At 30.5% G+C, this 23,651-nt stretch overlaps 6 protein-coding genes across 6 annotated transcripts; 3 read left to right on the forward strand and 3 right to left on the reverse strand.

Annotated features, from left to right (window-relative positions):
- Positions 1-1,930: 1,930 nt before the first annotated feature.
- On the reverse strand, positions 1,931-4,152 carry LOC132925807 (zinc finger BED domain-containing protein 4-like). Its single transcript, XM_060990171.1, has 2 exons — positions 3,973-4,152; positions 1,931-3,700 (listed from the first exon to the last, which is right to left on the reverse strand). Exons 1-2 carry the CDS (start codon positions 4,150-4,152, stop codon positions 1,931-1,933), a joined length of 1,950 nt encoding a protein of 649 aa, XP_060846154.1.
- A 4,644-nt stretch (positions 4,153-8,796) lies between these two features.
- On the reverse strand, positions 8,797-9,469 carry LOC132928014 (uncharacterized). The gene has a single exon (XM_060992574.1). It carries the CDS (start codon positions 9,467-9,469, stop codon positions 8,804-8,806), a length of 666 nt encoding a protein of 221 aa, XP_060848557.1. The 3' UTR covers positions 8,797-8,803.
- On the forward strand, positions 9,468-10,969 carry LOC132925808 (uncharacterized). The gene is made up of 2 exons (XM_060990172.1): positions 9,468-9,516; positions 10,503-10,969. The coding sequence occupies exons 1-2, from the start codon at positions 9,468-9,470 to the stop codon at positions 10,967-10,969; spliced, it is 516 nt and encodes a 171-aa protein (XP_060846155.1).
- Positions 10,970-14,874: 3,905 nt separating this feature from the next.
- Positions 14,875-15,471, forward strand: LOC132925810 (protein FAM200A-like). Its single transcript, XM_060990173.1, has one exon. The coding sequence runs from the start codon at positions 14,875-14,877 to the stop codon at positions 15,469-15,471; it is 597 nt and encodes a 198-aa protein (XP_060846156.1).
- A 3,141-nt stretch (positions 15,472-18,612) lies between these two features.
- LOC132926693 (uncharacterized) lies at positions 18,613-20,898 on the reverse strand. The gene is made up of 2 exons (XM_060991090.1): positions 20,530-20,898; positions 18,613-20,416 (listed from the first exon to the last, which is right to left on the reverse strand). Exons 1-2 carry the CDS (start codon positions 20,608-20,610, stop codon positions 19,085-19,087), a joined length of 1,413 nt encoding a protein of 470 aa, XP_060847073.1. The 5' UTR covers positions 20,611-20,898; the 3' UTR covers positions 18,613-19,084.
- A 428-nt stretch (positions 20,899-21,326) lies between these two features.
- Positions 21,327-21,972, forward strand: LOC132925811 (E3 SUMO-protein ligase KIAA1586-like). The gene is made up of 2 exons (XM_060990174.1): positions 21,327-21,423; positions 21,545-21,972. The coding sequence occupies exons 1-2, from the start codon at positions 21,327-21,329 to the stop codon at positions 21,970-21,972; spliced, it is 525 nt and encodes a 174-aa protein (XP_060846157.1).
- Positions 21,973-23,651: the final 1,679 nt, after the last annotated feature.

Genomic DNA, 23,651 nt, shown 5'->3' on the forward strand with positions numbered 1-23,651 from the left:
ATATTACTAAAAACCAAATGAATGCAACTTACCACGGCACATCAGCTTAAAATTGGAATAATAACCTACTTACTATTAAAATTGTCATTTGTTTATATATTTACCTTGAAAAGTTTATTTCATTTCATTTGTTTATATATTTAACTAGTTTATTTTATTTTATTTGTTTATAAATTAATTTTGAATAGTACTTATATGTTATAATATTTTGATTATTTATTATTTACAAATTACAATAGTACAAATTTTAAAATTATAATCACTTTAAGTTCCTACGAAGAAACATACCTGTTACCATTCAATCTTTGAAATATTTTTCATACTCGTATTCATAATTCATTTTGTGATGAATGTCACTATATTGTTATATATATTTATATATTTGTTATTTATATTGTTATATATTGTTAACTATATTATTATATTGTTATCATGATTATAACACAGAATAGATTATTTGGTTATAATGATATTGTGGAGATCCACGGGCGAGGTACGACGAGTTTCCCCCGTAGTATCTCCAACGTTGGCGTTACGGCTTAGTCGGACCGTATGGAGGGCGAATATGGTCGATGTCGAATTTACCTCCGACGAACACTTCGCGTTATTGCGGTATGGAGGTACGAGGTGGCATAAAGGTAGTTGTATTTCGTGGGTTTAAGGTTCGTTTATTTAACACACTTAATACAAATTCGACGTCGATCGACGCGAGACAACAAAAAGTTACAGAGGACCAGAGTTTATACAATGGTGATGACGGTGGTCACGAGGTTTTAGCGCTCGTGTTAAGCGCGAATAAAATCAAAAATGGTGGTTGGATGCGAGTCGCTCGTGCGACGCGTCAATCGTAATGCGAGGATCGGAAAGAACTGGCGGTAGTGATGGCATAAAATAACAGTAGCAGTGATTTTTCACTGGTGATCACAAAGTAGCAATCACAGTCTGCTACTCCAGTATGAAAATAACAGTGACTGCTACTTTTTAATTCTTAGTAGTTGGTCACATTGGAAAACTGCTACTGCTACTTTCTGTAAAAATATGTTATAGCGTTATAGGTATTATAGATATTAACTTATGTTTCATAATATAGTAGTTGCCAGTTGGTCACAGTTTTGAAATCACCAGTGAAAAATCACTGATATAGTGCTACTGTTATGTTATACCATCTCAAGATATTGCTACTTTTTGAAACTGCTACTCACTGCTACTTAATTAACTGCTACTTTTGCATAGATATTAGATAATATTATAAAAGTTCATGACACTCTTATCAGAATTAATTATCTAGTTATCATTTTATCAACATTTATTTTATTATAATATCAGAAATTGATTGCTTTTGAATGCTAACCGCGGACTAGCCTTAATGTAATGACTAACCTTATGCAAACTTATTCTCATAATCACATGAACGTTGAACATTCTACCAATGATAAAGTAAATTTACTTTATCATGATTCTACCTAGTACCTACTTATCTATGTTTATGTTTATACAACCATGATAAAAATATTAAAAATAATTAATAAAACAATATTGTAGTTGCTAATTTGTCATGAGTACAACTGTTACTTGTGATTTGAAGACTTGAAGAATAGCTACTGCAGCCCATGTTAGTATTTTACTGTTTTATTTTTGTTTTAATAAAATTGTCATAGTATGAACATTATCAATTATAAAATTTAAGTATTGTACTAGTGATTTTACCTGTTACCTAAAGGTTACAACAATAAACTGTTCTTCAGAAACATGAGTTACATATTTATAATTATGAAAATTAACACTGATACCTGCATTTAAAATATAATAATGGAAAATAAAAATGTTTTTTTTAAATAGTGCAATAAATGTTAAAAAAAAAACTTAAAATACTCATAGTTACAACATAGTAATAAAAATTAAATAACTGTAAGTTAATTGGATAAATGAATTATGCATTTTGATTTAAAAACAACAACATTTCTGCTTTTTTTGAGTTTAAGCAACAACGGCGATCAGATATTAAAAGGCCTGCTTTAGAAAATACCCGCTCGCATGGAACAGACGATCCTAGACAACATAACGTCTTCCTGGCCAAAACATTTAAAAATGGGTAATTATACTTGTGATCTTGCCACCATTTTAGTGGATCACAGTTTCTTTTTAATACTGGTTCTTCTAAATAACGTTGCACCTCTACTATAGCCCTTGAAGTTGATGTTCCAGTTGAAGGCTGCATTTGGGAAACACATTTATCGATTGATTCCCAAATTGAAAATCGCTTTACTTCAGGCGTCAATGTGTCAGATGGCTGGATAGACGTCTGTGGTTCATCTTCAATCGATGTAGATTCTGATCTGGATTTCGAAATAATCTGTGCTGTACGCTCTACTATATCACTCTTTACTGAATTTATCATGTTTTCATTGTGGTTGAATGGTATGATTTTGAACCGTGGATCAAGGAATGTACATATTTTTAAGGTCTTACTATTTTCAATATTTCTCCAGCTTTGGCGGTCTCTCATACCATTCAATAAATTATTGACTAAACCTAAAGTTCTGAGAGAATAATTTTCATTTTTCATTTGTTCGCAGACATTTTTCAACCCTTGAGCAATAACTATAACTAATGAAGCAGTCATGTATTGATCTCCACTCACTGCTCTAGTAGCTTCTTCAAAAGGTCGTAAAATGTTACAGAACTCCTTGATAGCTGTCCATTCATCAGAATTCAAACAAGGTGGCGCATTATCTAAAAGTCCCATTGTTCCCCGTATAGAAGTCTCCAGCTGTACAAAGCGCTCTAGCATGTAGAATGTAGCATTCCACCTCGTGGCTACATCTTGTAAGACTTTTAGTGGATTATCGATCCCTATATTTTTTTGATATGCAATTAATTTGTTATTTGCATTTGTACTTTTGCGAAAATGAGTACAAATGTTTTTGACTTTATCAATGAGATCGTTTTCTTTTTTTAATGCAGACTGGACAATCAGATTAAGTGTATGGGCAAAACAACCAAAATGTTTAAATTTTAACTGTGCTAATGCATTTTGAATGTTGTAAGCGTTGTCAGATACAGAAAATACAATTTTACTTTTCAAGTTCCATGCATTTAATGTTTTATTAATTTGCTCAGCAAGATTCTCACTTGTGTGGTTCTCAATGAATGAATGACAACTTAATAATATAGACTTCAAATTAAAATTGTTGTCAATAAAATGAACAGTTATGGCAATGTAACTTTTGTTATCTCTAGATGTCCAGCAATCAGTCGTCAAACAAGCTGTTACTAATTCATTTGATATTGTTTCTTTAACCTCATTCACACATTTTTCATAAGCTGCTGGAATAAGTGTTTTGGAAATCGAATGCCGGTTGGGAATTTTGTAGCCAGGATTTAACATGTTCACAAACTCTTTAAATCCTGTATCTTCTACCACACTAAAAGGTTGTAGATCTTTTATAAAAAGTTTCATGAGTGAATTATCTAATTTTTTTTGGCCGTCAACAGAAATTTTTTTAGGAGTAAAGTTTGTAATTGCCAACTGCCTACGTTTCAACGGATTCAGTTTTAAAATTGGTGTCATCTCATGTATACCAGTTGCCTGATTAACAATACTACTGCCCGGTTCTTTTCCTATACTAAGGTCCCTTACTGTTTGTACACATGAAGATGTAGAAGGTACGGGATTGACGACATCAACATCAGGCTCATTCTATGTAAATTAATAAAAAAATTTAAAAACTAATTTAATTGTTGTAAATTAAATTTTAATAACACTGAATGGAAATAAATTATTTTTTATTTTTATTCAGTATGAGAAGTAGAGATAAAAATTTAAAAAAAAACATTTCTACTACTTTTTATAGTTATTAAGCTGTATGTAAATTATTATTTATAATCATAAAAATCAATATAATATTATAAGCTTTACCAGAAATAAAACTAAAATAATAAATAAATGTTATATTATAGTACATAGGTTACCTGTAATGTATTATTTTCAGTATAAAGATATATCAAATGAGAATTGTTGAGATGTTTTTTCAAGTTTGACAGACTAGTTTTGTACGAATATTTTTTTTTACAAATTTCACATTTAGCTTGACTAGAGTCAACTTTAGAAAAATGCTTCCAAATATCACTAGTTCTTCTGTCTTGATTCATTTTGAATTTTAATACAATAAACGATATTAAGTTTGTAATTTATAATATGTAGTGTGTACTGTCCTGACATTCAACACCAACAGAAAATAAAAATATCCTCACTACATTACAATTTATTATCTGGTGTTTTTTTTTTATCCATGTAAACAACTAACTTCTATAAATAACAAATAATATTACCATAATGATATATATTAAGGAAATTCTTCCATTCTGTATATTACACACAATACAGTGATTCCAAATAGCTATAATTATTGTAATAGTTAATACATGAATAGGTTCTCAAAGAAGAAATTATTCTTTAGCTTTGCCTATCAATATAATTATGCTATTACTAAGGGTACAAAAATATAATTATTTTATTTTACTACCATGGAATCTTTTAATAATCATATAAATAGATTTTTGTTTTTAATGTAGGTATATTTGTATTATTAATATCATTGTTATTTGTTAATATTGTACTATTATATTAATATATATATATTGTACTTGGATCCTACTTTTTATTAGAATTTAAATAGACAAATAAACGAGAGGCAGTTTCAAAACCAGCCAAAACCAATTTTTTTTGAAGAAAAAAAAACATCGTAAAACGGATATTTTTGAAACCAACTACAATTTATTATCCATGGTCAAACTAGACCAGTTCAATATTTTTAATGGCATTTTAATACAGTTTAAAAATTAAAAAAAACACCAAAAACCTAATTTTAATTATGTTCTTGTAGCTGTCATTATTATTTTTGAGTAGCAGTACTGCAGTAGCATAGAATAACAATATCTGACGAGTAGCAGTTATAACATAACAGTGATTCTATAAAAGCTATAATCATTTTAATACACAAACACGAAGTAGCCATCACTGTTATTTTTCAGTAACAGTTGCAGGGAATAACAATATCTGACTAGCAGCAGTTATACTACACAGTGATTCTAAAATATCGATATTCATGAAGTAGCAGTCACTGCTACTTTCACTGTTATTTTTTCAGTAGCAGTAGCAGTTGCTACTGTTACTAAAAAAAAATCACAGTTTACCACCACTAACTAGCGGTAGGCCGGCCGCCGCCCGAGTAGGCGACCGGTTGTGCCGCCTAAAACATGGTGACCAACCGTCCAACAAGTTTACCTCCCCTGGAGAGGAATTATGTGGTGACGGTTCACCACAATATAATGGATAATGGATATAATGATTCTCGTATTTGATAGTTGATATTTAATTATTATTGATAACGATCAGCCGACCAATAAGAAATTCGCATTTTATGACCGGTCTGCAGCGTCTAGGGTTTCTTAGGCCTACCGCACACTAGAAAAGCAAAACTGCTTAAAGCAGTTTGTGTAATTTTGCTCCAAGTTGACTTAGTCGTAATAAAACAGCATATGTAGCACACCAAAAAAGCAAAAAAGTGAAATCATATTTAATCACCAACATGTCTTCCGACGAAGAGGGCGTTGTCGTCCCAATTTTATGGTCTTTGTTGTTGGAAACTGAACGTCATGAAAAACCAAAAAGAATGTGGATTCATCCTTTAAATGAAAAACGTACAACAAGTAACTTAATTCAATGTTTTTTACGTGAACTTCGTAATGACGAGCTTAAATTTAAAAATTTTACGCGTGTAAGTTCTGAAACCTTTGATTATATTTTGAAAATAATAACAGAAGAAATTCAAAAACCTGATACCAACTTCAGAATGAGTATTAAACCAGATGAAAAATTATTAGTCACTCTATGGTAAGTAAAATTGAATTAATTAAAGTTAAATTAATTATAAAATAATACCTATATTAGATTGAATATAAGTATATAACTAATAGCCAATTTTCATTTGCATTTATGTATTTGAAATACGTATTTATCAAATATAATATAGTAGGTATAGTAATATAATATACCTAAAACTTACTTATATAACCAAAATTCCTTTTCAAGTGTTCTGTGCATAATGATTTATTATTTTAATATATGTATGTAGGAAATAAAGAAATACAATAATTTTTAAATTGATTTTGATGACATTTTTATTGTAAAAGTGATACAATATAACTTTTTATAATAACATTAGTTTTTTTAATCACGTACTTAATTAAATACTTAATTTTATGAGTTATTAAAAAAAATATATACAGCTGCTAGGTTATATGTAGTTTAATACGTTAAGTATTTACGTGGTTATAGATTTTATTTTTAAAAGTAACTTAACTTGTATTATTGATATGAGCTTGAACTTTCTGAAGAAGAAAACTCTGGACTTTCAGAATAGTGCAAATGTGTGGTATGGTGGACCGTTTCGGTTTCATTATTCAATGATGGTTGAGACTGATTAAGTGTATGTTGTTGGATTGGTACTTGGTGTGAATACGATGGCATAAAGTTATTTGAGTAAATAAATGTTGAAGCAGACAAAGTATCTTGTTCATCAAGTAATTTGTCTAGTGAACTAAAAATGGTATTTTTAAATCTCCGCTGATTTTTATCGTTTAGATTTTTAAAATCTGGTATGATACTTTTTAAAAATAAATGTTCAGGAGAATCTTCAACTTTTTGAATTGTTTTTGCTTTTAAATAATTAATCATTGGTTCTGCTACCATTTCACTTGCCAAGACTTTTTTAATTTTTTTTGGTTTTTTAAACACCTGCGAAGAGTTTGAACTTAGTATTGTTTCTTCACACATAATTGAATTTGGGGTTAATTCACTTGACGCATAATGTTCTTCCACAGTATTCGGTATTTCAGATTCTTCTGAGGTTGACTCTATTGATTCGTTTAAATCGTCTTCAATGAGATTACTAACCATGCTTTTATGTTGCATCATATAGTCTGTCAGAAACGCCATATTGTCGTATAAGTACCATTTCTTTTTTTTCGATGCACCCGATCCAGATGGATTTTTTTTCTGTTCGCGTAACTGTCTGGAAAATGAATTACGTAAAGTAGTCCATTTTGTTTTACATTCTGAAACTATAATATAAATAAAAGTTGAATAATGAAGGCTTCAATATAATAATGAGCCTATATATATAAACTAGGTACTTTATAGTACTTAACGGAGCTTAATAATATAGGTATTATTCATAAGTAGGACTCGGAAGTTGATGACCTTAAAAACAATAAAAAAATGACTTAAAAAATACCAAATATTAGTTTTAAATTAATAAAAATACATTTTTTTAAATATTTTACTCTATTTTACTATAAAATTTTATATACATTTATCAAAGCTTCAAACTACTCATAATAAGACATAAAAATGACAAAAATGTCCTTAAAATGAGGAAATAAAAAATGTACAAATATTTTTTTGTGATAATTTCCAAGTTTTAAGTTATCGTCATAATTGTCAACAAGAAACGATAAGAAGTTAACTAGTGTGAAGTCAGTAAAATTGACTTAAAATGTCAAAAAATGACTTAAAAGTAATAAACACCAAAAAATGCAAAATAAAAATTAGTTATTCAGATTCACATGCTAACAGATATAACAGATTTGTGGCCGGGAGAGCATCGTCTAAAAACTTCCAAAAAAAAAAAAATGCAAATGCATCAACTTCCGAGCCCTTATTCGTAAGTTATTACTGTATTTATTTTTCTGGCTATAAATTATAATAACATAATCCTATAATAGTAATTATATATTTATATTGATTATTTTATAATTTTTAATTCCCTATATGGTTTTCATCGAGTAAAACTTCTTAATATTCAATTATAATGTTTAAAAATTAATTTAAGGAGTAAACCTGAGTAAACCTGCGATCAATGTTTTTTTTTAATTTCTTAAATAAACTGTCTTATATATATATATATATATATATATATATATATATAATATATATATGTTACGTTGAAAGAAGAAAACTATTGGTAAATGTCGTCATTCCCCGGTCAATGACGTCATTAACTAAAATGATTCAATTATGTAGGTAAATGTTGTAATAACACATTTTTAAAATTCAATTGTACATCTTTCACCGGTCATTGACGTCATTTACCAAAACTTGTGGTAAATGAAGATAAATTTCAAATAATACACTGATTGTTTTAATATCAACATAATTGAACATTTTAGTTAATGACGTCATTGACCGGGGAATGACGACATTTACCAATTTTCGTCTTTCACCGTAACATATATAATATATTATATAGATATATTGGTTACCGGTATTTTTCCCGAATGGACTTTTTCCCGAATGGTATTTTATCCGAAAATCCGAAAACCCGAAACCTTTTTTCCCGAATCGAAATTCCCGAATGAACTTTTTCCCGAATGGTGTTCTATAAAAATAATTTTAAAAAAAGTATAATAACATAATAAATGCTGTTGCGTTATCGTTAAATATTTTAAAATCGACAAATTATATGCATATAAAAATAAAAATTATTTAAAAAAAATTAAAAAGTATAATAACATAATAAATGCTGTTGCGTTATCGTTAAATATTTTAAAATCGACAAATTATAATGCATATAAAAAATAAAAATAATTTAAAAAAAAGTATAATAACATAATAAATGCTGTTGCGTTATCGTTAAATATTTTAAAATCGACAAATTATATGCATATAAAAATAAAAATTATTTAAAAAAAACTAAAAAGTATAATAACATAATAAATGCTGTTATCGTTAAAAACAAAATTACAAAACAATATTATGTGCGATTGCCCTCAGAAATTGTAACGGCTGGTATGTATTAAATTCAGCAGTAATGGACATTATTCGCTTTTGAAAATCCCGCCATTTTCTTTTTGGTAGTGCTCTAACTTTTCGTCCTAAACTCAGCTCCGCGATCATTATCTCAGCATCAGCTTGTTCTTTTTGGATCTCACCGAGAGCGGAGTAAAGATCTGGATGATGTTTTCCAATAACAAGCTGGAAGCGATTGTGCCACCCCTCACTTACATTGTTGGTTTTGTGTGAACCAGTTAGAGCGGCTTGGTGCTGATTCCAAATTTCTGGCGGATAACGTGGAAGAATTCCTCGTCTTCGCCCTCTAGCTATTACTCCTACAACATAATTTTTTTCAAAATATTCCAAAATTGGTAATAAATCTTCAGGCGCGTCATTTTTCAAAAGCGAGAAAATGCGAGGTACTTCAGCCAAAGGTACGAATGCCAACGCTAGCATCATATGACTGTACATTTTTAATGAACGATCATCAGGGTCATTGTATGTGGCTTGAAGACCAACAGATTGAATTTGTCGATACATTGATTGACCGAAATGAAAAAAGCAACAACTGAGAGGACAATTTGGATAAACTTCTTGACAAGCGTTGATTATAGATTTTTCAAAGTCAGTCATGATCTTAGCCGGTTCACAAACAATCCTGTGTTCGTTAAATGAAGATTGTACTGCTCTTAGCACAGTGGCATACTGAACCGTTTCTTTTGACGACAACAGTGCATAGACAAATGGAATAGCAACTGTGTCATGAGCATCGTGTTGTTTGCATGTTCCCAAAATCGTGAAAACTTGTGTGAAAATAGTGGGACACACCTAAGAATTATGAAACAAAATCATATTGTTATATAATTACATTCAATGCCTACTTCAATAGATTAATAAGAGATATTAATAAGAGATAATTAAGAGATATTAAGAAATGAAGAATAGCCGCGTGACGTCATTGGGCCTTACTCGTCGGAATTGCCTATCTCATACGTGTAAAAGTTGCTCGCTTCACACAACGATTTACCCACCTAAAAATTTTATTTTTGAAATTTAATTTACGTAGCAATGTGTTATTTTATGTGTTAAAGACGATGCAAGTATCAGAATTTCAATAAAACGTTTAATTTTTCAAATATTAAAAATCTTAAGAGACATTTTTGTTAAACGCCGCGTCATGACACCCGGACACCGTTGTTCGCCGCGAAGCTCGCGACGTATACGACGTATACCGGCGCACCCGTACCAATACACCACTGATTAACACATCATAGACATATACCTAGGTAATAAACAGGGTTGCATTTGAAAAAAAAATGTATTATTATCGTTATTATCGTATTTATCGTTTTTCGTTATAATTACGTTTCAAATTTCAATCGTTTTATGTCGAGTATAACGTTTGCAAGCCCTGGACTAATAAATATAATAAAATCCATCAAACCTTAAAAGTCCCGTCTAAAAGATTAGAATGTATAGCAACAGCTGTATTTTAGTTATAATGTATAGAAAATACATACCTAGTCATTACAGCTCACAGTTATAACAACATTTTTAAATTTTTAAAAATTTTTATTTCGGGAACAATAACCGTCGGGAAAAAGTCGTTCGGGAAAAAAGGTTTCGGGTTTTCGGATTTTCGGATAAAACGACATTCGGTAAAAAGTCCATTCGGGAATTTCGATTCGGGAAAAACGGCGGGTACCGCAAGCAGTAGTTGATGCTCACGCTAAGTTTATTGTAATCGATGTTGGAGATTATGGTCGGTCTAGTGATAGTGGGATTTTCAAAGAATCTTTAATTGGTAAACAATTAATTCAAAATAAATTAGATTTGCCAGCACCCCAAAAAATTGACGAAAATATTAATGAAGATTTCCCCTTTGTATTTGTTGGCGATGAGGCTTACCCACTTTTACCTAATTTGATGAGACCTTTCCCTCGTAGAAATTTAACAAATGAAAAACGTATATACAACTATCGACAATCCCGAGCGAGAAGAATAGTCGAATGTGCGTTTGGAATTATGGTAAAAAGGTTTAACGTATTAGAAAATAAAATGTTAGTCGGCCCTGAAAAAGCTACAAAAATAACTCAGGCGATTTGTGTACTTCATAATTTAATTATGACTTGAGAAGCTAACTTTGCTGAAGTTCATAATCAAATTGAAAATAGTCATGATCAAATGGAAATTAGAAATACAACAAACATTGTTAATCATAATAGATGTTCTATAGCAGCTATTGAACAACGAAATAAATTTATGGACTACTTCAATTCAGACAATGGTTCAGTCCCTTGGCAAGACAAATTTTTAGTATAAAAATAGATATAAGTGTTATAAGTGTTAATAATTAATTATGTTATAATAATTTTATAATATAATATAATAAAATATATTATAATATTAATAACAATATTTACTTTAATTTATTTAAGTGTTTTATTTTATGTATTATAATAATGATAACAAGATTTTATACATTGTATATTTGTATACTATAATATTTAATACCCAGTTAAAAATTATTTTTCATACCTGAAGCTTTTAATAAACTAGATATTTCTTTCCATAATTTGTCCTGAATATCTCTATTGCTATGTTCTTTATCTCTATAGTTATAAATGGATGATCTTTGTTGGACTAGTGTTATTAATGTTTCCAGATCAAACGGTTCAGCTGTCATATTGTAGCTTTTCAGGTGTCTTAAATTTAAAATAAAATAAGATTTATATAATATATTTTTTACTTTATTACAAATATACATTATACACTATATATACGAGTGTTTTAAAATATGGTTAGAATTAGTTGAAATTAATTTGAATACCTAGTATTCAAATCATCTTCAATTGTTTAAAAATTGAAAATATTATAACATAATATATTATATTATATTATACATATTATTATTTATTTAAATTGTTCTCTGTATTATTATAATTTTAATATTAATATGTGTATTCATAATTACCTGTATAAAATAGTATTTATTATATTATTTTATCGTGACCGGAGGATGATCATGCAACGGGCAGTAGCTATTCACTAAAATAATAATCGATAAACACACAAAACTTTTTGTTTTGACTAGCCAAAATAGCGCATGTTCTATCTTGTTAAAACATGACTATAAATGACTAAAGGCAAAAATGTTTTTTTTTTACTATGATTATTGTGTATGAGCGTTCCTATTACATTACACTTGTTCTATTTTTCATTAGTCATGATAAAGTTGTTTTAGTCTGCTTTAAGCAGTTTTGCTTTTCTAGTGTGCGGTAGGCCTTATATCGCTGACGGTCAATGGGGAAAAAGGTGATACAAGACCAAGTTTGACGCGTTATCCGGAACTGTAAGAATTGTTTTATCACATATTCGTATAAAATATAAATAGCGAATTAGTTTAAATTATTATAATATAATTTTTATGTAGGCTACAATTATTTCTATATCTATTATTATTATATCTTTAAACCGCATTGAAAGATAATAAAATTTATCATCAACATATTTTTTAATTGTATTCCTAGTTGGTATTTTATATAGTGGGCAAATCCGTGACAGCATATATCGAAAAGCTTTACCATCGACCGTACTAAATGGCTGGTTATCTTTGCAAATGTAATATATAACAGCTTCAGTACATATAGAATGTTGAGATCCCCCATCTAAAAAATAAAGTTTTAATATAATTGAAACATTAAATATTTAAAAAATAAAATATTTACCCAAAAATGAAGCTACTTTCGTAAAAGCTTGTGAAATAGACTGTTGTCGTTTGATTGGTTCTGAAGTAGCTCCAGAAGTAGAAGCAGCTTCAGATGTACTGGTAGTTGCAATACTATGAGATTCGCTTATATCTGCGTCAACCTATTTTAATTATGTTTTATATTATCATTATAAATAAAATAGCTAACTTTTATTGCATTTAAATAAATTTTAAAACTCTATAGTTTTAAGAGCATATTTTTAATTTTACCATTATACAATACAATTTGATGATTAGACAATATTAATAAAATATTATTATAAATTAAATAATAATTAAGTTCCGTGCGACCGAGCCCTAATAATAATATTAAGGGAATAATTTGTATTATTAATAATAACTAATAAGTATTAATTAACAAATACTAACATTGATTGGGTGGTCTTCATCTTGGGTATTTTGGATACTTTGGCTTTGGGATGTCGATTTATTGTGCGTTTTCATATGGCTACGTAAATTGGACGTATTTCCAGATGTCCTAAGTTGTTTACGACAAATATTGCACATAGCCAAGTTGTTATTCATTTTAGTAAAATGTTTCCAAACACCACTTATCGGCGGCATTTTTGGAATAGATAATCACGCAAATAAAAAATGATACAAATTGCAAAATAATGAAAATAATATTTCGATTGTAAATTACAGCCAAAAACATTAAACAGTTAAATTAGAACAAAAAAAATAATTGTAAATTCGTACTGTGTTCAACGGTCTACGGACAACGAAGAAATGGTAATGATTAATGAATAACGATTCAATAATCATAATACCTTTATAGGGTTATGGCTTCATGGGCTCATGGCTTTATCGCCTAATCAGCATTCTAATAATAGTTTAATACTGGAATTCCGTGGAACCGTACGGCCGTACTAATACAATATACCTACAGTGCGGCTCACGAAAAGTGAGCGTTCAAGGTCAGTGGGTGGTGACCAAATATTGTCGAAACCAGGGGTTCTCCGTCTTGTACTATATTCCGCCGACCGTCTCATGAGCTATGATTTTTTTGGCGGGACCGTATTCAATAGACATTCCTTTTATGTTAGCAGCTCCTACTCTACCTTTTTTTTTGGGTAGACCCTTCATTATGTATAGCATTAAAGCCTTAAAATTTTCGTCTTTAGTGAGCTCGACGTAGTGAACGCACGTGTTTAATGAACAGTGTTAAAATATTTGGTCTGCTTTTGGTGTTATAATTTTTTGTAGTCTGTTTTTAATTAATACTGTTTTTTAATTATTTTACTTTAAAATGCCTTTTAAAAATAATGACACTCGTAGTCAAACCAAAAAAGTAATTTTTAATGTGTATAATTACTTTAAATGTTTGGCTTCTTCCGACGACATGGCTTTACGAGAATATTTTAAACAAACACAAAAAATTACTGCCGACGCGTGTGGTGTATCTTATACAACAGTAAGACGAGTGTGTGCAGAAGGATATTCTACCGACGATGTCTCGGACTCGCCACAAGCTGGACCATCATTTAACTCAGGGTGGTCCAACCCGCGGCCCGCGAAGCTTTTTTTGTGGCCCCTCCGACAATTTAAAATTTATATTTTAAATCACAATAATATTATAAAAAAATCGTAATAAAAAGGTATAAAATTTATACGATCTTATTGCGAATTTATACGAATTATTTACGAATTGTTATACGGCGGGAGTTCCCGGGAGTCGGTCATATCGCGATAAAACGTGATGGACGACGTGAATACTATTCACAATCGCACAATTGCGAGCATTAAATATTTCTCTAAACTAAATCTAATCAGTAATCGACAATCGTTAAGACGTTAAACAGTCGACCCCGTGTCTGTGTCGTGTGCTCGTGCGTCGTGTTCTTGTGAATGTGCCCGTGTTATTACCGTACATACTTTTTATTTTTACCATGTCTGAAAGAAAAAAACGTAAATTTGACGATGAAAAAAGAGTGTTTAATTCAAAATGGGAACTAATGTATTTATGTATTGAACATAACAATAAACCTATGTGCCTAATTTGTTTACAAGTTATTAGCGTTCTAAAAGAATATAATATAAGTAGACATTACACGAGCATGCACAAATCATATGATAAATATACTGGAGATACTCGGCTTGCATTATTAAAAGACCTTTCTTTGAAATTAACAAAACAAAAAAATGTATTTTTAAAAAAACAAATTACGATCGTGACAATTTAATAGCTTCTTATGAAGTGTGTTTAGAATTGGTCAAACAAAAAAAAGGGTTTAGAGACGGCGAATTAATTAAACGTTGTGCAATAAAAATGGTAAATGCTTTTGGAAACAAAGAAATGGCAAGTAAATTTGAAACAGTATCACTTTCTCATCAAACTGTTAGCAGAAGAGTTAATGAAATGAGTGATCATGTATCTGGAATGCTTCGTAATATAATACAGAATTGTAAGTACTATTCTTTAGCATTAGATGAAAGTAATGATATTTCCGATAACAGTCAATTAATCATTTTTATTCGAACAATTGATAAAGAATTTAATATACATGAAGAACTACTTCAAATAAAACCATTAATTACTGGAACTAGGGGTGTAGATATATTTGAAGCATTGAAAAAAATTATTTCAGATTTTGGTTCATTTGATAATTGCACTGGTATTATCACTGATGGTGCTCAAGCTATGGTTGGGATACATACTGGTTTAGTAGGAAATTTAAGGCAAATAGGGCTAAAATGTTTATTTATTCATTGTATTATTCACCAAGAAGCACTTTGTGGCAAGTTTGTTAAAATTAATGAAACTATGAAAAAAGTGATAAGCATTATTAATTTTATTCGTGGTGGTAACAAAGCTCAAAGACACAGAGCATTTATTAAATTTTTAGAAGAAATGGAGAGTTTTTGATGGAGAGAATTGTTTGAAATCTTTTTTCGCATTGAGAAGTGAAGTTTTTGAATTTCTTAAATCTAAAAATATTGGACAACAGTTTTACGAAGACTTACAAAGTATTTCATTCATGAAGTCTCTTGCTTTTCTCACTGATTTGACATCTCATTTAAATATTTTAAATTTAAAACTGCAAGGTAGGGGACAAAATATATGTCAGCTTTTTAGTAATATTGAAGGTTTTCGGAAAAAATTAGAAATATTTAAAAACGCATTAGAAAATAATGATACTACATATTTTCCATCATGTCAAGAAATTAAAAAAATTGAAAATCAATCGGTATGCTTTATTGAATTTAAAAATATAATTACAGAACTAATAACAGAATTTAATTCACGATTTAAAGATTTTTATATATTGAAACCTAAATTTGAATTATTTAACCACCCAATGACAGTTGATATCTCAGTACAACCTCCCGATTTTCAAATGGAGTTATGTGATTTACAATCAGACTGTTTTCTTCAATCAAAAGTAAATCTGCCTCCTGGAGAGTTTTGAAAACTGTGTTCACAAGAAAAATTCCCAACATTACGGAATTTTTCTCTTGAAATTTTGTCATTATTTGGCAGTACGTATATTTGTGAATCGGCATTTTCTACAATGAATTTAATAAAGTCAAAATCAAGAAACCGTATTCACGATTCGTCTTTAGAATCGTGCATCAGATTAGCCACCACAGGGTGTTCAATTGAAATTGATAAATTGGCTACTGAAAAACAATGCCAATCATCATATTAATAGTTTATTTTTTTTGTAATGTATTATTGTAATTTTTTAATAATAATTAATTATTTGTGTATTATATAAAATAAAATATAAATAGGTAATAATATAATTTTTTTCATCTGGCGGCCCCCGGTGTTTTTATGAAAGTGTAAATTGGCCCGCCAACTACAAAAGGTTGGACCACCCTGATTTAACTCACCACGAAAAACATATAAACGTAGAAAGTATGCCACAGAACTGGACGATTTCGATAGCAATGTTATACGAAGAACGGTTCATGAGTTTTATGAAAAAGGTGAATATCCTACATCGAAATTAATTTTAAATTCTGTACAACAAAAATTTAATTATCAAGGTAGTCTTGCTTCAATGAAAAGGTTGTTAAAAAAATTAAAATTTACGTACAAAAGATGTAACGACGGACGTAGATTTTTAATGGAGCGAAACGATATTGTTGCTTTGAGATGTAAATTTTTACGTACTATGTGTACACTACGTAAAAATAATGATTCCCGTCCAGTCATTTACTTAGATGAGACCTGGGTGAATCAAAACCATTCCAAAAATGATATATGACAAAATGAAGAGGAAACTGAAGGTTTAAAGGTACCTACCGGTAAGGGAGGCCGACTCATTGTTTGCCACGCAGGTTCAAGTCATCATGGTTTTATTAAGGAAGCAAAATTAATTTTTCGTAGCAAATCAGGTAATACAGAAGACTACCATAGTCAAATGAATGCTGACGTTTTTAGATCTTGGTTCGAACAATTATTGCAATCCCTTGAAGAACCATGTGTCATCGTTATGGACAACGCTCCATACCACTCAATGTTGGAAGATAATTTTCCGAAAAGCAATGCCCGAAAAGCCGATATTCAAGAATGGTTGACTAAAAAAAAAATTAATTTTTCTCCACTTGAAACAGTTGCTGAGCTTCGTGAAAAAGTTAAAGTTTTAATACCGACCGAAAAAAATACGAACTGGATGAATTTGCCTTTAAAATGGGACATGAAGTTGTACGACTACCACCATATCACTGCCAGTACAACCCTATCGAAATGATATGGGCACAAGCAAAGAGACAGGTTGCATCTAAAAATACAACCTTCAAGATGGCTGATGTTGAAACACTAATGAACGAAGCAATAGATTCAGTGAAAAAAGAAAATTGGGAAAATTGCGTACGTCATGCCGAAAAATTACAAGACGAAGATTATGAAAAAGAAAAACATAGAGAAGTCATTTTGGAGCCTATTATTCTCACAATACAACCAGGTGACACAAGTAGTGATGAAGACGACGAGGAAGACGACATAATATAATTTATTTGTGTAAAAAATGTATATATTACCTAATTACTTTAATTTAAATTATTTTATATTTGTGCATTTTAATATTTTTTTATGATTAAATCATGATTAGTTTTGTAAATAAAATGTTTAATATCTGTATTTAAAATAGTTTATGCAATTTTTCCTAATCGTAAGTCGTAACGTTCATATAAATTATGTGTTTAATATTATTGTAATGTATGAGCTGTATAGTGGTATACTGGTATCAACAATTTTAAAAACCGCGGCAAAAAGGTTTGACAATCACTTATTTAAAACTGCCACGGGAGTCGCTGATCCCACTGACCTTGAACGCTCACTTTTCGTGAGCCGTACTATATATGAGTATATGACGTTATCTACTTTCAATGGAATCAAGTAGGAATAGTAGGATCTACATAAAAACAGTAAACATACTGCTATAATAGCTAAAATATATAACAATCCAAATAATTCATAATTGTATTTGTTACTGTTATTAAAGTATATAATAATATAATGGTTTCCCAACGATTAATCGTATTAAAATATCACAAGACTCGATAATATCGAGGAGATATATTAGTGTGGTTGCATCGATATAAAATTTCTCGATATAAAATTTCTCGATATATCGACTTCATGTATCGATATTTTCGATATATCGATACATCGTTGCCATCCCTGCGGCCACGCTGCCACTAGTGCCACTATTGTCTATTATGACTATCAGTGCCGCAACATCCACCCGGGCAGCCGGGGCAATGCCCCGGGAACGGCCTCCATTCCTATTTTGTGGCCCCTATTTATAATTTTCACAATTTTTAATTTTTATAAACCCAATACCTACTGTATTGTGAGAATTTGTGACAATTGTGTATACTGTGTAAGATAAAATTTATTTGAAAAATGTTTGTACTATAACAGTAATTATTAAAATATTGTAGTCCGGCATTGATTTATTATTATCGTTTGTTGGAATTTTAACGGGAATCCCGCTATTTACGTCACCACAACGGCCTATCTATAGTCCATACCACGAGAGAACGCATACGGCTCGCGCATCCAAATGATCGCGCTCCGTCGTTCCGAGGCCAAATTTCTCCCACCATACCACCAGAGAACGCATACGAAAGTCAGCTGATTAGTGTATACAGCGGCTCAAACAATTAAACTATTACGCGCTCGCGCAATCACGTATTCACGTATATCAGTTGATGCGTATTTGGAGCAAAAAAAAATTTTTTTTTGGTTATGAAATTGTAAATAAGTATTTTATTAATTGTATTGTAAAAACAATATGTACAACAATTTTTACAAATAATAAATAATACTGCAGTAATATAGTCAAAATATTAATTAAAAAATATATAATATGTACAAAATCTTACGATTGATTTAAAAACAATATGTACAACAATTTTTACAAATAATAAATAATACTGCAGTAATATAGTCATAATTAAAAATATATATAAACTGAATTCAAATTAAATCATTTTATAATAAATGTTTTTTATTGTCAAATGATTTAATCGGAATCGAAGTCTGAACTTGTGTCACCTGTAATCGTTAAGACATGTGATCCTTGTTCTTCGTCCAGAAGTTGATCAGATACAACATCAATTTTCCAAAATTTCTCTTCTTCTTTTATCACATGGGAAACAAAGTTTTCCCACATACCTGGAGTAACCCGTTCTACGCCTTCTTCCAATAGTTTACGAACATCTGGTAATTTATATGTCGTATTATTCATACGGACATAATTTTTTACCGATGACCACGCGAGTTCTATTGGGTTTAATTCGCAGTGATATGGGGGCAAACGTAACACCGTTTTATTAGCAGCTTTCGCTAATTCATCTATTACATATAGATCGTATTGTGGCTTTAAAACTTGAACACGTTCCAATAATTGGGATTTAACTTTTGTATGATCAACTACCTCACCTTTATTTTCGAGCCAGTTGATAATATCTGCCTTTTTCCAGGAGATAACGGGGCATGGGTCCATCTTCACCGAATGATAAGACGCATTGTCCATGACGATCACGGCATTTTCATTCAATAATGGTAAAATCTTGTTGAACCACTCGTAAAAAGTATCACCGTTCATTTCGTCATGGTAATCTTGTGTATTTTTTTTCGACTCGAAGCATAGGAGACCGCCAGCAACAAAGCCGTCTGATGACCCGATGTGCACAACAATGAGCCGCTTACCCTTACCAGACGGTGCCTTTTGTCCTGTTGTAAGGCCCCGTAGAAATGCGTCCCTTGTCGATTGCACTGTATTGTCCACCCATGTACGTGTTGTAGTTTCACCTGCGTTTACCCAGGTTTCATCCAAATAATATATTGGTCTACCCAACTGACGGTAATGCTTAATGCTTTCCAAATATCTTCGACGCCAACATACAATATCATTGCGTTCAATTAACGCGCTATTCCGAGACTTACGAACATATTCAAAATTCAGATGTTTTAGTACTCGGTACAAAGACATTTTTGAAAAATCCGGCAAACTATCATCTTCGTTTATTGCTGTTAAAATTTTATTTAATGTCGGGATTTCACGGTTGTGCCAAAACTGATGTACTTTTTGTCTGATAGCATTTTGGTTGAACTCGTCAATTTTATCTGTCACTTTCGGTCTAATTTTGGTCTTGTTTGGCGATGTCACGATTCCTTTGTTGCGATATTCTGACAGAGCAATGCTCACAGTCCGTTGTCCGATACCACATTCTTCGGATATTTTTTTTATCATTTCTTTCGCCGTCAATTTTGGCCCATCTCCACTTGATTGTTGTGCAATTTTGGTTTTATACAAATTGACAATCATCATTTTTTGACCAGATCCAACAAACTAAAAATAATAGTTATATTATTAGTATAATATAATACAATATACTATATTACAAAAAAAAAAAATGGTACAGTATAATATAATACAATGATAATAGTTAAAATAATGCTTACTTTTCCACGAGGGTTTTTTTTCATTGGAGAACCGGCAGTTCCTTGTTGGATGGCTGTGTTGTCACTACCTTCTTGACTCATTTTGGATAAAATAAATTAACGTACACAATAGACAGTCAAAATAAAACAGAACGCAAACACTGGCGCAAAAAAAAAATTAAAATAACTTAAGATACTTGGTAAAAAAAACACAAGACAGTAACGTAAACGACGCGCGACGTACGAATCAACAGTTGTCAGTTGCGTAGCTAATAACAATCAGCCTGTATACACGTGCGCCAACCGAAAACCGACCAGCTCCGATAGCAATCGACTTGTTTCGGCTTAAGACTGCTTAGTGGAGGGGACACTCGTGCGCGAAAATGACGAGTTTTGGTCGGCCGCCGTATGCGTTCTCTCGTGGTATGGACTTTAGCGATTTGTTTGTTTTGACTGTGACGCCAGTATGCCACGCGCTGATAATCCTATATAAAAACTATTAATATTGTGTATAAATGAATAATATTACGACTGCAAGACAAGTGTGGCTAGCGTTGTAGGAACACTTGGAATAATATTAAACAAAATCATCGCGTTCTTCATTTGGCATTTGCGTACAGCGAGCAGTGCAAGGTGCGACTGTGCGAGTACCGATGTAACTTATTAGTTATTATAGTAGTTATTATAGTTATTATATTATATTTAATATTATTATATTATAGTTTTTATATTATTATTATTACTAAGTTATTTACTTGGTGGCTAGTTTGACTTCTGTTCTTCATTATTATTGTATGTTGTACACTTGTACATTAATAATGGAATCTTCTCAACAACCGTTGAAAAAAATTAGATTGTCCGGTGGAGCAAGAAAAATATTGAAACAGAAAGAAAAATCTATTAAAGGGAATAGAAGTATTTTGTCATTTATTCAATTTAAAAATTTTACCTAACTGACCCCAATAAATTTGTTGACTAATTTAAACCCTGGTGCAATGATGCTAGATAGTGGCCACTAAATAATCTTTTGCCCTAGGGCTCAAAAATTCTAGTTGCGGCACTGATGATAGAGGAGAAGAAGAAGTTAAAAGAGTGTCACGCAGATTTGGTCTATATGAATTTGAAAGTTTAGTAAACTTTCGTTCACGAAATGCGTCTTCTGATCTTATAAAAACACTAAACATACTTCCAACAGCAACTTCCAAATGTGAACGAGGATTTTCTGATATGAATCTCACCATAACTGATCTTAGAACTCGTTTAACAATTGAAAATGTGTCAGATTTAATGTTTATCTCCATCAATGGCCCCCCAGTTGAAGACTTCAATCCACAACCATACGTAAAAATTTGGCTGCGAAACCACAGATCAGCAGATTCAGCTCCACGTGGTAAAGAACAAAAAAAAACCGTCGACGAAGAAGATGAGTTAAGAAAACAATTTTTTATCAATTTATTTAAATAATTCATTTTTATAATTTTGTTTTGATATAATAAAAATGTAATAGTAATTTTTTTAGTTATTAATTAAACCTCTCCACCACTTTTATCGTAAAAATAATGAAATACCTATATTTTGGCGTTCTTCAGCGTAGTATACTCTCATACAAAATGATGGGAACATCGCTGCTTATATTAACTTATAAGTGAGAAATAAATACATACATTTGAATTCCAATAAATTGTTCAATCTCAGCTGATGATATAGCAATGCATTTTCCTGACTTCTGTACAGAATAAATATTGGTTTGTTCACATAAATTCTGAATAATATCATCATCAAAATACTGTTTAAAATATTTATAAGGAGATAAAATGTGAGTAAGTGGATCAGGTAAGTTTCCTTTCCATGTTGAATCAGGGTTTTGATATGGTACCTATAATATGAAAATAGTTAATATTCAATTACCAAACATTTTTGTTGACAAATTGTTCTTTTAAAATTAATACCTTTTCCCAATTTGGACCTATCCTAACTTATTCATCAAAAAGTCTATTTTCCTCTTCAATCTCTGCTTCTATGTCTCTCTGGTTAAGCATAATTAAATTAATTTCAAAATTGACTTCATCCTCTTCCAATAAATTATTTTGCATAGGAAACAGTTCCTGAATTATATTATTTTAATATTAGTCAATAAATGTATAGTTTAATAGAATATATAGAGATACTTACTTCAATATTATCAGGAAATTGATTCAATATTTCATTTAGATTGTCAATATTAATGTCATCACCTTCATCTAGTTCTTCTAGGTCTGATACATCTCCTTGTAATAACTCAGCCACTTCTTCATCAGTTAGTTTTTTCCCCATGTTACTAGTTACTATGGTAACATCAAAAAATAAAAATGTAAATTTGCAACAAAATGTTCATGACTCCAAAAATAATCATTGGGAATTTGAGACATAATTTAAAAAAAATTGAATTGTTTGTTTAATCCCAATGATTATTATAGGAATCATGGTGTTTATGATACTATAATGAAAATAATATAATAGTTATATCTATAATAATACTTTAACTAGAAAGATGAAGTAATTTTTAACATGATTACATTTTTTTTTAATTGATTTGGATAAAGTAACTTACCTTTTAATTAATACTTAAAATTTGGTTTCTTGCATCGTGGTTGTTTATTGATAACGAAAACAAACTGACAGTTTACTATCACTTTATCATTCAAATAAGAAAAAACAGTGTACCCATTTGAAAGAATATACAATTTCTCGTCTATTTATGTGTATTTAGTCTTTATTGGAAAATTGTGGACTGTTTAATACGTCATTGATATACATTATACATGATTCCAAAAGTTATCGTTGGGCTTGAAAGGGTTAATCTTACATTATGATAAGATTCCAAACGGCCAGTATGCACAAAATTTTTTGCATGTGGCAAATCTTTTATAAAATCTTTTGCAGTTATAACTTTTTTTAATGCATAATATGATTCATCATCAGATTTTAACCCCAATTTTTTATTTATTTCTTCATCTGTTAATGAATCATGATCGCATGTTTTTATTACTCCATTTTCTTCCCATTCGTGTTCATTTTTTATACGATGTAGTAGAGACGTGAATTTTTCAACTAATAATTGACCGTCACCTTTGCAGTTTTGCGAAGCCCATCAGAGATGATTA

Source organism: Rhopalosiphum padi, chromosome 3 (genome assembly GCF_020882245.1).
Source record: "Rhopalosiphum padi isolate XX-2018 chromosome 3, ASM2088224v1, whole genome shotgun sequence".
In the NCBI taxonomy this organism is placed as follows: domain Eukaryota; kingdom Metazoa; phylum Arthropoda; class Insecta; order Hemiptera; family Aphididae; genus Rhopalosiphum; species Rhopalosiphum padi.